The 15,000-nt window shown below is 47.8% G+C and overlaps 7 protein-coding genes across 7 annotated transcripts; 4 read left to right on the forward strand and 3 right to left on the reverse strand.

Annotated features, from left to right (window-relative positions):
- Positions 1–619: 619 nt before the first annotated feature.
- N7455_004717 (uncharacterized protein) lies at positions 620–3,102 on the reverse strand (the record flags this gene model as incomplete). Its single annotated transcript, XM_065604868.1, has 14 exons — positions 620–661; positions 717–774; positions 856–1,066; positions 1,126–1,281; positions 1,356–1,515; positions 1,573–1,637; positions 1,704–2,061; positions 2,116–2,197; positions 2,254–2,336; positions 2,395–2,487; positions 2,547–2,628; positions 2,694–2,746; positions 2,806–2,886; positions 2,941–3,102. 14 exons carry the CDS (start codon positions 3,100–3,102, stop codon positions 620–622), a joined length of 1,686 nt encoding a protein of 561 aa, XP_065461768.1.
- Positions 3,103–3,636: 534 nt separating this feature from the next.
- On the reverse strand, positions 3,637–5,001 carry N7455_004718 (uncharacterized protein; the record flags this gene model as incomplete). The annotated part of the gene is made up of 2 exons (XM_040956208.2): positions 3,637–4,260; positions 4,324–5,001. The coding sequence occupies 2 exons, from the start codon at positions 4,999–5,001 to the stop codon at positions 3,637–3,639; spliced, it is 1,302 nt and encodes a 433-aa protein (XP_040813391.2).
- An 873-nt stretch (positions 5,002–5,874) lies between these two features.
- N7455_004719 (uncharacterized protein) lies at positions 5,875–7,254 on the forward strand (the record flags this gene model as incomplete). Its single annotated transcript, XM_040956237.2, has 1 exon — positions 5,875–7,254. The coding sequence occupies one exon, from the start codon at positions 5,875–5,877 to the stop codon at positions 7,252–7,254; it is 1,380 nt and encodes a 459-aa protein (XP_040813334.2).
- A 363-nt stretch (positions 7,255–7,617) lies between these two features.
- Positions 7,618–8,085, forward strand: N7455_004720 (uncharacterized protein; the record flags this gene model as incomplete). Its single annotated transcript, XM_040956315.2, has 1 exon — positions 7,618–8,085. One exon carries the CDS (start codon positions 7,618–7,620, stop codon positions 8,083–8,085), a length of 468 nt encoding a protein of 155 aa, XP_040813360.2.
- Positions 8,086–8,433: 348 nt separating this feature from the next.
- Positions 8,434–9,702, reverse strand: N7455_004721 (uncharacterized protein; the record flags this gene model as incomplete). Its single annotated transcript, XM_040956229.2, has 1 exon — positions 8,434–9,702. One exon carries the CDS (start codon positions 9,700–9,702, stop codon positions 8,434–8,436), a length of 1,269 nt encoding a protein of 422 aa, XP_040813327.2.
- A 1,109-nt stretch (positions 9,703–10,811) lies between these two features.
- On the forward strand, positions 10,812–12,180 carry N7455_004722 (uncharacterized protein; the record flags this gene model as incomplete). The annotated part of the gene is made up of 6 exons (XM_065604869.1): positions 10,812–10,974; positions 11,037–11,102; positions 11,166–11,212; positions 11,285–11,664; positions 11,743–11,817; positions 11,898–12,180. The coding sequence occupies 6 exons, from the start codon at positions 10,812–10,814 to the stop codon at positions 12,178–12,180; spliced, it is 1,014 nt and encodes a 337-aa protein (XP_065461769.1).
- A 1,155-nt stretch (positions 12,181–13,335) lies between these two features.
- Positions 13,336–14,977, forward strand: N7455_004723 (cytochrome P450; the record flags this gene model as incomplete). The annotated part of the gene is made up of 2 exons (XM_040956249.2): positions 13,336–13,641; positions 13,700–14,977. 2 exons carry the CDS (start codon positions 13,336–13,338, stop codon positions 14,975–14,977), a joined length of 1,584 nt encoding a protein of 527 aa, XP_040813255.2.
- Positions 14,978–15,000: the final 23 nt, after the last annotated feature.

The raw sequence follows: 15,000 nt of genomic DNA on the forward strand, positions 1-15,000 counted from the left end.
AATGTGGCGTCCATAAATTTGGCTGCACCCGAGATGAATCCATAACCTATTGAGAGGGAGATTTCAGAGTTTCAAGGTGGTTGGTCGTCTCGCCGAGGCAGAGTGAAACGATCTTGTATCGATCTAAACCTACCACCAAGCAATGTCAATTTGAACCGTATGGAATGCTAAGGGTGCCAGGCAAAATTCGGAGATGAATCTGGCTTATTTAGAAACAGCCCTTAGCCGCAGCATATATTGCGTAGAGACCGTACGGCTTTGGCACAATAAATCTGCTTCACTGAATCGGGTGATCCATACCTATATACCTTGAAATGCTATAACATAGAAGATATAGTCCTTTAGGCCTATTAGAGCCAATAAGATTCGTAGAAGCCATCGCATGTACTATATAAATCATTATCTGTAAACTCAACATTTGGGTCAGGTGGGATAAATAAGAAAATAGTTCCCGCCGCAAACCACGAACGCCATTGTTGAAAGACCAACAAAATATCTAAGAATTAAAATGGAATCATGGATTCTAGTTACTCTATGGTGGGTACACTCTACCGGGAGCAGACAATCATTGAGCTATGGCAGCAAATAAACCTCTCACTTGAGCCTTGAAATATAAATCCTAGGCACCACCGGCTGCCGCTTCCATGAACAATCTTTCACGCTAGATAGAAAAGAGGTCAGTGGCGTGGTAATGAATCATGGTAGAGAAAGCCCACCTTCAAGAAGAGAGAGAGGAGGACCCCGAGCGCACCGGCAACGATTAAAAGAACATATCTAGGAAGCAAAGATTAGCAATTGAGCAGATCACTAAGCACTGCCGACGAATAAGTTGTTTTGCAAAGAAGAGAGACCTACACATCATCGATGGCTGAAACAATAATACCAAGAGCTGCGGTCTGCTGCGCCCTCGTCAGGGTGTTGAAGAATCCACTAGACGTTCCCGCGATGGAATTTTTGACATCGGCAGGATTGGCATCTGGGAGCAGCTGTAGAAGGCCCTTTGTTGTCTTGTTGACGAAGATAGCACCCGCCATACCCAAGGCTAAGACAATGCCTCCCAGTTGGGCTGGTTTATTGAATATTAGTTAAGACAAAGAATGAACATATGAATCGAGGTGCACTTACAAACCATCATGAAGCCCAAGGCCCATGGTATCTCAGCTTTCGGTACCTTTGCCTGCACCACACTATAACCTGCCTGATTGTAGGCACCCACGCCCAACGCCATCAGAGCTGTGTATCCGTAGATTGCGCTAGCAGAGGTATCGGCCTTGACGCGATCTAAATTTGACTCTTGGTAAGTATCAAGTCTATACGTCCCAATGAGAATAAGGGTGGATTTCCAGGCAACATACACATCAAAACAGCGGCGATAAGCTCAAAAGCGGCACCAAAGAAGTACCATGGGATATAGTAACCGAACTTGGACATCATGTGGCCGTTGGCAATAATCGTGAAGATAAGAACTAATACGAAAGGCAGAAGACGTAATGACGTGTGGACAGCCGTATCTCCCTGTAATAATGTTAGCTCCTATACCTTATATATGAAGATCAAAGTGGCTATCCTGACCTGTGTAAACTGGAAAAATAATGGGATATAGTAAACCGCAATAAATAGGCCACTGCTGGCACTTGCTGGATAAAGGATATGAATTAGCGGAGTACCACAAAGGCAATTAATTCATAGAGGGGCTGACTCACTGTTGAGAATAAATAAAAGCAGTAGGGAGCGTCTCTTGAGAAAGTGAATTGGGAACAGTCGGGTTTTCTCATTGCAAAAGATGAAGAAGGTCTGCTGTACCCCAAACATGATGAAGAGCACCCCGGACGCCACGAAGAGCGCAATTGACTGACCGCTGCCCCATTTCCATTCCACACCTCCAAAGTCAATGCCCATGATCAAGGTTGTTAAGGCGCCAATAAAAAGAACGCTACCGACCCAGTCGATATTCATTGCCTTTTCCTTAGAGGTGGCATTTGGGAGGGGCTCGAATGAAGGCAGGAGAAGGAAATACACCGGAGCGAAGGCTGCTCCAATCACAAGATTGATGTAGAAGGCCTAGGCATGGTTAGTACAATATGGTTTTATATCCTAAAATCGCTGAGAACCTACCCAACGCCAAGTGGCGGCACTTTCAGCGAATGCGCCTCCAATGGCCGGACCAGTGACTGTTCCAATACCCCACGAGACAGCACTATCGAAAAGGAAGTTGATTAGCATATATAGAGAGCCAACTCGTGGGTCACGTACGTCAATCCAATATAGAAGGGACGTTCAGATACTGTCGTATTGACGGACAATTGCGTCAAGACGCCGAAGTACATGCCACTTCCCTGAGAATTTTGTTAGTATTTAGGGTTGCAGGATCTAACTAATGCAACATTAACTCACTCCAGCGCCAGCCATTGCTCTACCAACAATCATAGCATTCATATTTGGTGCACCTCCACACAAAGCGGAACCTGCCATAAACAGGACGACGCACTAAATAATGATCAGAGATGTTCTATCTCGGATGGGATAATCGGGCCTCATCGACTTACCCCGATATAAAGCCACTTAGCATTGTAAGTCGCGTAGACCTTAGACCAAGGAAGTACGGTTGCAGACGAGCAAAGAGTAAATCTGCAAAGAGAATCGATCTGTGAGAAATATTATACAAGTTAACCCGGATATGATAGGAGTCCTACCCGACAGAGAGCCATGAAATCTGATCAGCTTCATTGAATTGCGCTACAATGGCCTGATAATCCAGGGGAAGTTAGCGTTACTTGCTCGTTAACATGACGCCAAAGTACTGACCGGTTGAATATTAGCCACAATGGTATTGTCGAGAGCGAAGAGCATATGGCTGGACAAGATAGCAATGACAACCAAAATCCACTGATGTTTCCAAAATTAATTATGAGAAGGCCAACCCGGATAAATTTTACAAACCTTGAATCCGGTGATGGCTCGCACTTCCTCTTTCTCCTCCATATCAGAAGACCCGGCGTGCTTCGTACTGAGCTGGGACATGATAGAGCTGGGGGTGTGGGCCTCTGCCAGAACGGGGTGAGTCCCCGACTCACCACCATCTCCTTTGAGATGTTCAGTCATTGCAATTGGTCGTACAGAATTATGCAATTTAATTGATGCTACTCTGCAGAGAAAGAAATATAGCGAGAGATATGGAGGTTCTTTGAATTATTGGATGCGCTACCATTTTATAAGAAATTCTATTGACCTGAAAGCGATCTATTACCTAGGTAAATTAACGCCATGACTAAATCTATGGGTAAATAATCTAGATGGGATGAAAGTAGACCTAGGATGTATACAATCTGGGATCACGATGGGATACCGCCCCCAACAGGATTCCAATGGGATAGCAATGGGCTGCCGAATGCCGAACCCGCAGCTCTGATGGGATACCGATGGGATACCGATGGGATAGCGACGGGATATCTGAACAATGCACGGTATCCCACTAGGGCTACCGCTATCCCGGAGTTGGAAACAACGTCCAATGCGACAAACACGGAGCTACAGCACCATGACATATACCCACTATCACTAAAGACCTCCACATTCAGTTTGACAAGTGAAATATGTATATAAATAGACGGCAACGTCCTTTTCATTAAAACATTATTATATCCACTGAAATTGTTGATCACGAGGCTGCAAAACTCGTGCAGTCTGAGAAATCCAATTGTTTTCAATATTCTCATTGGTATATGCAGCTTCGTTTCCTGTGATTTTCGCGGCCAAATCCGAAGTAGCATGCCAGAGCTCATCACTGTCCGGCACCGCAAATTGCAGGTCTGTCAGAGAAAGAAGGTTTCCACCCGGTGATCGAGGTCCACGTCGATGGCTAAAATCCGGCGCGTCATCCAAGAGTTTGGTGTCGCATATCCGGGCATGCCTGCATACTCTGTACAATGACAAGTCAAAACGCTTGACTTCCTCGATACCAAGCCAAATGAAAACATCGGGGTCAACTCCTGGTTTGAATTGGGCCAACATTGAGGGATAGAAGAACATGCGCTGATTCAAACAGGTGCGCACGAGGGAAATGAGAAGCTGGGAGGGAATCTCGGGGAGCACTTGAGTCAATTCCAGATCTAACTTGTCGTGGTTGAGGAGGAGGGAGAAGATGAGGTGTAACAGGATTCCTTGGTATGTTGCCATCGGCCAGGGTGTGGGACTAGATGGGGATATTCCATGGTGTTGCGAGTGTGGCTCATTATGGTAATTCGATATGTCCCATTTTCTCTAACTAGCTCTTTAGTAACAAAAACGGAAATGTAGAGAGATAGAAGGAAGGACTAAACTGACTCTTTGCTCGTATATCGACAAGGTCAGTCTTTTATGTAGGTCCTTTGCGGTCTGTTGTGCATTGCTTTCCATCATTGCCCACGAGCCCATCATCACTACTGATTGAGCAAGAAAAGGTAGCTCATTGTCGGGATCGAACGTCGCTGGGTGCAAGAATGGCCATTTTGGGTGAAACTCATCGAAATAAGCCTGGACATATGGCGCAACTCTACATGGGCTATTTTCAATCGTTTCTGAACGTTGGATAGGGCCTGCGGATTCTGTCGGAGGGGAATAAAATTCATCGTCCGATTCTACCGAAGGTATGGAGCTTGTGCGGGGATTTGGAGGCCGATTTTGTTCCAATGGCCGGCCTCGTGAGTTTCGGGTATATAAACATTGAATTCCTCGCTGGAAGCACGCGCCGCAGGGAGACTGTCCGTCGCATTTTGACCGCCGTGAGCGACAATAGGTACACGCTTGAATTGCCCGGGAGTATTGTAGCTCTTTGGTTTTGTGATGAGTGCGGACATGCTGCCGTAGCGTGTCATTCCTGGAAAAGACGCGATCACAGAAGGAGCATTCGAAATGATCTGTTTGAAAGTGGGTTTTAGCATGTCGGGTCAGATGTTCTTTCCGTCGATAGCTTAGGCCACACCCGGGAAAGTGGCATTGGAAAGGGGGTTGTTGTGCTGTCATCGGAATCACAAATGGAGCTGAACAGAATGTACGGGAGGTTGTTTAAGCCTAAATGTTGGAATATTGACGATAGTATACTCCAGAATGTAAGATATGGCGATATACACTAGGCTGAATCCCGACAGTGAAGATGTGGGATAGCGATGGGATAGCGATGGGATCGCGGACGGGATAGAGCAGGGTGGTTTGAATACAAAAGGCTTGGCAGCAGGTCCTGGCTCGGGTAATTCCGTCAGCCCCGCCGATCTCCAGGGCTCCAGCGCTGAATGGTCAACCCCTAAGTATCCCCTGGCCTGTCCGGATTCGAAAAACGGCACCATCCCGCAGCATATCAATGTGTTTCTGCAAGTGCCGTGTTACGTCCTTATGGCTATCGGGGAGATCTTCTGAGTGACTACTGGGTCAGAGTTCTGCTATTTGCGAGCCCCAAGGAGCATGAAATCTATCGTGCAGGCATTATTTGTGGGAACGGCTTCGATCAGCTATGCATTGGGCATTGCGATCTCGCCGACTGCAAAAGATCCTAATATGACTATTTTCTACGGGTGTTTGACATGTGTACAACTTGCTATTACGGCTGGCTTTTGGTTGATGTTTCGGAAGTTGGACAAGGACATTATTGTTGATGTTTCTAAGGGTATACATACAGACAATAAATCCGTCAGTTTTGATTGAATACATTGGAAAATAGCCTTAACTTTACGGAGTTCGTTTGAAGTGTCTCAAGGGCCACATTTACCAATGCAATGATCATTCTACACATAGTCCCATCGTCGGCGTGACTGTAAACTTCGGTGGGGTTTAAACTTATCCAGTGCTTCTCATACAGTAACAGTGACTCAGCACGATTCAAGCCCAAAAAGTATCATTGCAATGCCTTCTGCAATCGGGAAGAAAGCCCTTTTTCTGGGTGCAGGCTTTGTCTGTGAGCCCGCCGTCCAAGCGCTCTCCGAAGCGGGCGTCAAGGTCACCGTAGCCTGCCGCACTCTAGGTGCCGCCCAGGCCCTCACCGCAAACTACAAGTCTACCGCAGCTATAGCCCTCGATGTAGTCAACGAGCCGGAGAACCTCAGCGCGGCCATCTCCCAAACAGATATCGTCATCTCCCTCATCCCCTACGTCCACCACGCCCTAGTTGTCTCAGCCGCCATCAAATACAGCAAACCAGTCGTGACAACGAGCTACATCTCGCCCGCCCTCTGGGCACTCGACGACCAAGCCAAGGCCGCAGGCATAACAGTCCTCAACGAGATCGGTCTCGACCCTGGCATCGACCACCTTTACGCCGTAAAGACAATTGACGACATCCACAAAGCAGGCGGACAAGTGAAAGCCTTCACGAGCTACTGTGGTGCTATCCCTGCTCCAGAGAACTCCGACAACCCGCTGGGCTACAAGTTCTCCTGGAGTCCTCGAGGAGGTCTCAATGCCCTTCTCAACTCCGCACAATGGTACCGCGATAACGACATCGCAACCGTGGACGGGAAGAATCTGATGGCTGCTGCCTCACCACAGCGCATTTTCCCGGGTTTCAACCTGGTTGGATACCCCAGCCGAGACTCAGTCGGGTTCCGCGATTTTTATAACATCCCCGAAGCACACACCGTCTTTCGGGGAACCCTACGATATGCCGGGTTCCCTGAGATAATTCGCGCGTTGGTGGCCATCGGGTACTTCTCGCAGGAGCGAGTGGCTGTGCTGGAGAGGTTGGGTACAACTTGGGTGCAATTGACTATTTCCCTACTTGGACTTTCGGAGTCCTCGTCGCCGAAGGAGGTTGAAAATGTAGTTAGGCAGAAAATTGAGGCGTTCGTCACGGACAAAGACGATGTCGATCGTGTATTGTCAGGTCTACGGTGGATTGGTCTCTTTGATCCCACTCCTGTTAGTGGATATGGTGCACCTCTTGACGCGCTTTGTGCTGTGCTGGAGACCCGAATGGCCTACCAGCCTGGAGAACGAGATATGATTGTGTTGCAGCACATCTTTGATATCGAACATGCGGATGGCTCAGTGGAAAAGAGATCGAGTACTCTAGTAGAATATGGGGAGCCTCTTGGTCCGGGGTCTCGTAGTGCGATGGCGAAACTTGTGGGACTTCCCTGTGCCGTAGGGGTTCTGGCTGTGTTGGAGGGACGCATTCCGGCGACGGGTATGGTGGCGCCTTGGTCGAGTGCGGAAATTGCCAGGCTGTTGCGGGACAAACTAAAAAATAAATTTAGCATTGAGCTGAAGGAGCGGGTTATCACATGAGTCGTAGTGTGATACTCAGTAACTGTGCCATTCGATTCCTTTCTATAGGTGAAACTTAGACATGACTTTTCATAAAAAATACGCGAGGAAGGATAACTGCATAAATTACTGCCTGGCAATATCCATTATCCAATAAGGGAGTTATTTCACGGGTCTTACCTAGGTAGTCGCCCGTAAGCAGGTAGATCTATAGCCGTACCTCAATGTGAGAGATACATCCATAGATATGTACATCCATGGATGTAATGGATATAGGACGTTGAAACTCCACCCATTAACTATACCCTACGGAGCGGCCCGGTCGCTCTTTCCCCATACTCCTTTCCTCCCTTACCTCTTTCCCTCTCGCACTCCATCCTTCCCATGACGGCATACCCGTCAAGTTCCAGTGAGGTTGGAGATAACTTTGTTCTCACCCGCTACCTGAGCAGTACCGAGATTCCAGCCGCAGAAAACTCGTTCATCATGTTGGAGTACTCAGTACCCGATCCTGAAACCCCCAATCCCAAGAAATCCACTCTCAAACTGTCTAAATCCACTTCCACCACCTCGGAACACCAGACGGGCAGATTTGCAAATGTCCCTCGTGCAAAATCACCCGGCTCAGCCAAGTCAGGCCAGTCAACATCAAGTGTGACCTACAATTCTCGGATGTACTGCAGTGAGCTGGAAGCAGGAGGCATACTTGAATCCGATGATCGACTAACTGAATCCGAAACAATACTCAACATCCTGGAGGACCAGAACAAAGGGCTACAGGCCCTTTCATCGGACACAAGTGACATGTTTGATCAATGTCTACGTGTGCCAGTAAATGCAGCCACAATTTAAACAATCATCGTTCCGCCCCTCATCAATCTGTGTAGCATTATACTCGATTCAAAAACACATGCCGCGGTCGAAGCGCAGTTTGTGAGCCAATGCGTTATCCATGGATCCCTTTGCAATTCCGACCACGCAACAAGTCCCCCAAAAAAATTCCATCGCCCCGTATTGAGCACTAAAATAGAAGGGAAAAGGTCTCCAATGCCACGTATATATCTCTACATGCTCTTGAACCAAACTTGCAAAAAGGCCAACCAAAGAAAAAATAATATGCGCATTTCATTGTCTATCATCCTGGCTATTTCGTAGATTTCGTAAACCACCCAAACCAACTCTACAACCTGAAAATGCCTTTCAGCGGCCACCATTCGATGGGCCGTCCTCCCCAAGACACCCGTACAGCTCGGCTGAGAGATAAAACGTATTGGACCGCGTACCATCCAACTTCTCCTTCATACTCACCCAGCTATGGATGCCACGACCAGCCTCCAACGTCCGGCGCTGCACAGCGCTGATAGCGTTTCTATACCTCTCTCGGTAGAGCCGAGGCGCAGAAATAGCATCCATATACGTTTCGATGCGTTGCTGCGCTTCAGCGTCATTTGCAGTGTAGCTGTCCATTGGATAGAGGACCGTACGGGCCGCCGGCCTGGATGGATCTTTGTTCTTGAAATGGAAACAGGATAGTCCCGGTTTCCCCAGGTACGGCCCAAGCGATCCACCCGCCATAATTGAGTAGAAGAGCTCGATAGCATGGATGCTGGAATTGGGATCCATTTTGACATGCTTTTGCGCGATTTGCGTTGCAGAGGCGCCACGGTGTGCAACGTATACCTTGACTTCGGCGTCTTCTGGGTTCGGCGACAGGCCAAGCGAGAAGTAGATGGGATAGTCGTCGCCAGTCATGATGTTCTCCAATAATTTCCACGAGTTGGCCAGTCCCAAGCGCTCCAGAGCCTCTCGGGTGACATTGAAAGCGTTTTGACGCCCGGTGGCTAGTGGATTCAGGTATATCTTCCACTTCTCCAGCGTATTTGAGGTAGCGAAGCTGTGCCATGAGGCTAGGTTACCCTCGGCGGCTGAGGGGAGAAACAGATCTCGAACGAGGTTCAGGCGGTCCAGGGATACCTTTGTGGGGCCGTACTCTGTCGCGATGTCGTCGGTCAAGCGTGAGGTTCTCTCTTGCAGGGCAGCTAGGCTGCTTTCCTCGGGCTGAGCTTCAATTAAGAATCGCAGCTCAGATGCTCCAGTCGCTTGGGATAGAGCCAATGAATACTCAAAAGGTGAGTGGTCATTGCTCACGTCGGAAACCCAGGCTGATGTGTTCAACTTCTGTGGGATGACATTTTGACACCATTCACCCCCGGAAAACCTCAAGGCGTGCAACAGCTTCTCTCGCGTGACATCGTCTTGTCCAATGGCTTTAGAAAGACGTGTAATTTGCCGATTGGCCTCGCTAATATAGTTGTCTCTGATCGCTTGGTTTATGGGAGCTGGAGCAGGAGCAGAAGCCATAGACGTGGTAGGCTTGATTGCAGTTGTCGTGTATTGGTGTTGGTGGGTCAATTGGTGACTTTGCAGGTACGGCCAGGCGTCTGGCTTGTTCTGGTCTAGGAGAGCCATATCTGGTGCAAAGTTGTGACTGTTAATGTTCTTGTCCTCTAGGATAGGCGGTATATACCCAAAGTATATATTTTGCTGAAGGTGGGGCTCATATAAGGTTGGACTGCTCTCTGAACTTATTCTGAAATGCGGTGTAGACATATGACTTGTGATTTCAAACTACCTGTAACTCTGAAATCCTCTTCAGGCCGTTAGCAGAGAACTTCCAAGTATATAGAGTTTCAAGGAATGAGATAAGCGCTTGCCAGGTGCATATAAGACTGCCGCCGTTAGCATAAAAATACAGGAAATCTTTACTACATAGCCAATTATTCTACTAATCCGATACAAAGGACACATTCACCTGTTGTACCACGTGGAAGACCCTAAAGGGCAATAGGTACGTTGCGGAGAATCATAATATCAACCCCACTAGCAGACCATTGGCGGAACAAGATAAAAATGTAATTTATATGAAAATTCAACAATGTGATTGCGCAATATTTTACATTGATTTACATCCTAGTGTTCCTTTAGTGCCTAATCTTTCGCCCCTAAGCTAGCACTAGTACGTAGGACGTTCTGATTAGGAATATGGCGGGACCTCGGCCCATTCCATCACTGCGACATGCAGAAGGCCAGATTGGTATATTGCTTTACCGTTTTAAGGTGACGAATCGTCATTTTGATACTACATATGCAGGGGAAAGAATAAATTACGGACTGTGGAGTACATAAGTAGTTGGGTGTAATCTGCACGTATGCGGAGTATATGCATGTTATATATTAAAAAATAGTATACAGAGCACGGAGTAGTGCTTATGTGGTTATTTACATGCAAATGTCAAACCATCTACTGTATCAAAATGACATACCCTTACTAAAACTTGCCTAGCTCGGAATCAGGGTAGTAGCGAAAAGAATATGAAACCCCCCCTCTTAGTAGGTCGTAAGTACCAATCTTAGATAACCACTCATTATGTCGATATTGAGAATTACGCTTTAGATCTGGGACTAATTAATCCCTTTTCTTGTCCAATTCGGCCCTCTTCCAAGAGACCATCCATTGCAATCTTCCAACGGCCAGTGATTTATGTGTATATGTTTGACATCGTGGCTAAATCAATACAATGGAAGGCATGAACCCTGTTGCGGCCATTGTACAGCCAACCGCCTTGAAGCCCCCTGTCTTCGTGGGATTGGCGAGCGCTCTATGTGCACTTTCTGGCAGCCTCATTGCAATCCGGCTTTGGACCAATTTCAACCACCTTCGAAAGCTCTATATTGATGACTGTACGTATAGCCTTTCTGGTTCCAGTGGAAGTGTCCATGGCTAGCCAAGCTTACCTTGGCAGACTTAAGCGTTCTCGCGCTTTTGTTCCTGATATGGAATTCTGTCACCTTCTCCCTACTGTTTGATGGTACGTGTTTTATCTATCTTGATGTGAGCCCACACATGAAGGAACTGACCAAGTTCAAAATAGTCTTGAACTCGAACCCTGACGATGTAACAATTGAACACCTTACAAGGGTATGGCCACGATAACTTCTATACAGGTTATCCCCTTTCATCAGGCGCTGTTTGCTAATATTCCCCTCGCAGCTTGTTGCGGTTGGAATCACCTCGGGCAACAGTTCAATTTACAGTGCGAAGTTGCCTCTGCTTTTCATGCTCATCCGAATCTTTGGAGTCAAGCATTGGTTGCGCTGGACCTGTATATTTCTTATCGTCGTTGGGACTCTGGGCGGCGTGATCACACTGTTGTATGCTGGCATCTCCTGCAGCCCGGATCTTCACGAGCCAACCCCGCCATTCTTGTTCTCATGCATCAGCGCCCTCACAGACGCGACCATTGCCCGTGGGTCTATATCGCTGGCCATCGATGTTATTGCATTCATCCTCCCGATTCCAGTTATCGTGAATCTTAATATGCCACTTCGTAGGAAGATTGGAGTGGCATTTGCCTTTGCCACGGGCCTTCTGTAAGCTCGGCTATTTCTTCCCTATTGACTCGAGCGAATTTTCTGACCGCAATCCTGCAATAACGCCATTGCAGCTAGCGCATTGGGGTTGTATTTTCAGGAAGCACAGTCCACGGAATCTTCTACCAACTTTGCCAATGCTTTGCTTGTCACGTAAGTTTGTCAACCTCATCACCGCCCCCGGCCCCAACCCCAACCCCCTGCGAGCCTCTCACTGACAATCCCACAACTAGTGTAATTGAAAGCGCTGTCGTCCTCATGGTCAGCTGCACGCCTGCCATTCATGTATTCTGGACCAAGCATGCAGGATTTTTGCGCAGCCGCTTTGGACTGCTAACCTCATCACACACCAAGTCCAAGCTTTCGGAATCCACAACTAATCTGGGAGGAACCAGTACCTCAAACTCGGATCACACACAGGTCCGCGCACATGAATACGTTGAACTAGACGAGTTGGCGGATATGGGGAAGCCACCGGACGAGCGTAAAGTATTGAGGGTCCAACAATACGTGTAAGATATTATGTATTTTGAAACGTCTAGTGTGTTTAGTTTAGTGTTAGATCATCTTGTTCTAAGGGGGGACTGGCTGTCGTACTGTCTTACCTCTCTTCAGTATAGAAACAACGCGATCTACAATGTACATGTCAAGTATTACAGAAACCCAGCAGGTCCGGATCCGACAATCGATGTTTAGCTACGATCCTCCACATGTGACGATCGACGATGCACGACCCGCTTTCCTTTACCCACTGTTTCAACGCCCTCGGATCCTTTGAGCTTTGAACCGCTAATCAATAATTTCCGCTCCACCCAATTAATGAGACTTCTTTTACATCTGGCATCGAATAGCCCAATGGAAAACCACGTGGACTATTACATTGATCATTTGGGGTGGGGCGTCTTCAATGTCCTCAGCTACAACAACTAGTTGGTAAGGTTACATATTACTCCGTACAGAATAGGAGAGACATTGATGTAGCTAGTTCCTTCTAATTAAAATTAAACCTTAATCAGCACAGTATTTCACGCCTGCGGTAAAGCTTAGTATGCCCACTGTTTAAGACAAGGATGATACTACTAGTAGAGGTGTATTAAAATTAGTGTGCAAAAAGACCGGGCAACATTCGTATCCCCAACAATTTGGCAGATAACAGGCACCACTTAGGTACCTACAACATACCTATGTAGGTAACTAACTAGTTAGGTACTTTGTATGTTGTAGTTCCCAGGTTCACCGGAGTGTCTCTGAATTTGGAAGGTGGTCCGGGAAGACGGGTAGTGCCCATGTGGTTTATCTACATCCCCCACTTGCCCGATATTCCAACGGTCTTTTACGCACATCCTCATCCAATGAATATCCTGATGACCTTAAGCTATTCAAAATACCCCGGACTGTACGGAGATGAAAGGATTACGTGGCGTCTTGCACTGAACCCCTGTATGAGTTTTCAACAATCAATTGCGCCAATTTCCCTATACAATGTCAAACTACGTACTTACTAGGATTCTAAAACGCTCACAAAAATAGGCACTGGAGCCATGATTGTCTGATTGTCTGATTACCTGATTACCTTTGTTTTCTCTTCTCTCCACAACCCATTCAGGGTAGTTAAACCTACCTCTGTCGCCGACACTCTAGATCTGGTTATTCAGTCTTCCAATTTCAACCATGCATCTAGCGACATTCATAGCCCTCGTCGGGCTGCTAGTAGGCGTTTATATTGTCACACGACGTAAATCAACATCATCTTTGCCCCTTCCGCCAGGTCCCAAGCCATTGCCGATAATTGGCAATGTCCACCAAGCTCCCAAGTCCCACGGCTGGCAGACATATCGCGAATGGAGTAAACAGTATGGACCCATTGTTCATGTCAACATGCTTGGACAGCCCGTCATTATTTTGTCTACATCTGAAGTAGCTCATCAACTGCTAGCGAAGCGTGGAGCGATATTTTCAGACAGACCTCGTCTTTTTGTAAGGCCCCACTCACCTCGACTTGGATGTGCAACAATGAGCTAATATGAAATTGCAGTTAGCAACGGAGTTGGCCTTGAAAGGACTCAATATCCTCATGATGAATTACACCGATCAATTCCGACAACATCAGAGGCTACAGGTCTCGGTGTTAAACGCGACGCCGGCAGCCGCCTATCTCCCCTTCCAGACTCTGGAATCACAGCAATTGATGCAAGACCTCCTAGAGAACGCGGGCGGTGCTAGTGCTGAGGTTCAAGGACATTTCCAGCGCGCTGTCGCTAGCATCATCCATACGTTGCTGTATGGCTTCCGCGTCAAAGACCCCAACGACCCAGTACTTCGCACCGTTGTTAAACTCAACGAGGAGTTCTCTGAGTTTATCCAGGTTGGCGCACACATTGTTGACCAGTTCCCTGTTCTTAATAATCTGCCCAGCTTTTTAGCTCCATGGCAGGCAAAGGCTGAGAACCACTACACGACCAAGTATGATCTGCGCGACGAGAACTTCCGGCGGGGCCAGGAGTCAGATGCATGGAATATATCAAAGCATCTCAAAAAGACCGTCGAAAAGGATAACCTCGATATGCCATTGAACGAGCTAGCCTTTGAGCTTGGTACCATGATCGACGCCGCGCTGGACGGCACGACGGACAGCTTGATCTGGTTTGTGGTGGCTTGCATCACCCAAGATCAAGGCTTTGTCGCTAAGGCACGCAAGGAGCTGGATGCTGTCGTCAGGCACGACCGACTCCCAGGCCCAGATGATAAACCCAACCTGCCGTACATCACCGCGATTGTCGAAGAGATATTCCGTTGGCGACCCGCTGGCCCCGAGGGCGTCCCTCACTTGAACAAGGAAGAGTCCACTTACAATGGATACACCATTCCCAAAGGATCTGTTATTATACCCAACGTTTGGACAATTTCCCGAGAAGAGGCCGTGTTCGGGGCGGATCCCGATGATTTCATACCGGATCGTTGGCTCGGTGAGGACGGCAAAACCCTCAAGGATCTTCCTGCTGCTGCCTTCGGCTATGGAAGGCGGGCCTGTCCTGGACGGTATTTTGCCCGCAATGTTATCTGGATCGTCGTCGCACAGCTGCTATGGTCATTTGACATCAAGGCTGGCTTGTCTGAGGAAACCGGCGAGCCGATCGTCGTTGACCCACTTGCATGCACCTACGGTCTCGTTATGCGGGCCCTGCCTTTCAAGGCTTCGTTTAATCCGCGTGGGCCTTGGGTGCGTGAGGTGATCACCAAAAATGGTGACACTTATAGCAAGGATCATCTGGCCATGCTTAACCAAATTGGGGCGGAGTTATCTAAGCTGTAGTGGACCCCTGTTCCATGTCTCAC

Source organism: Penicillium solitum, assembly GCF_028829755.1.
Source record: "Penicillium solitum strain IBT 25940 chromosome Unknown utg000003l_segment0_segment0, whole genome shotgun sequence".
NCBI classification, from domain to species: Eukaryota; Fungi; Ascomycota; class Eurotiomycetes; order Eurotiales; family Aspergillaceae; genus Penicillium; species Penicillium solitum.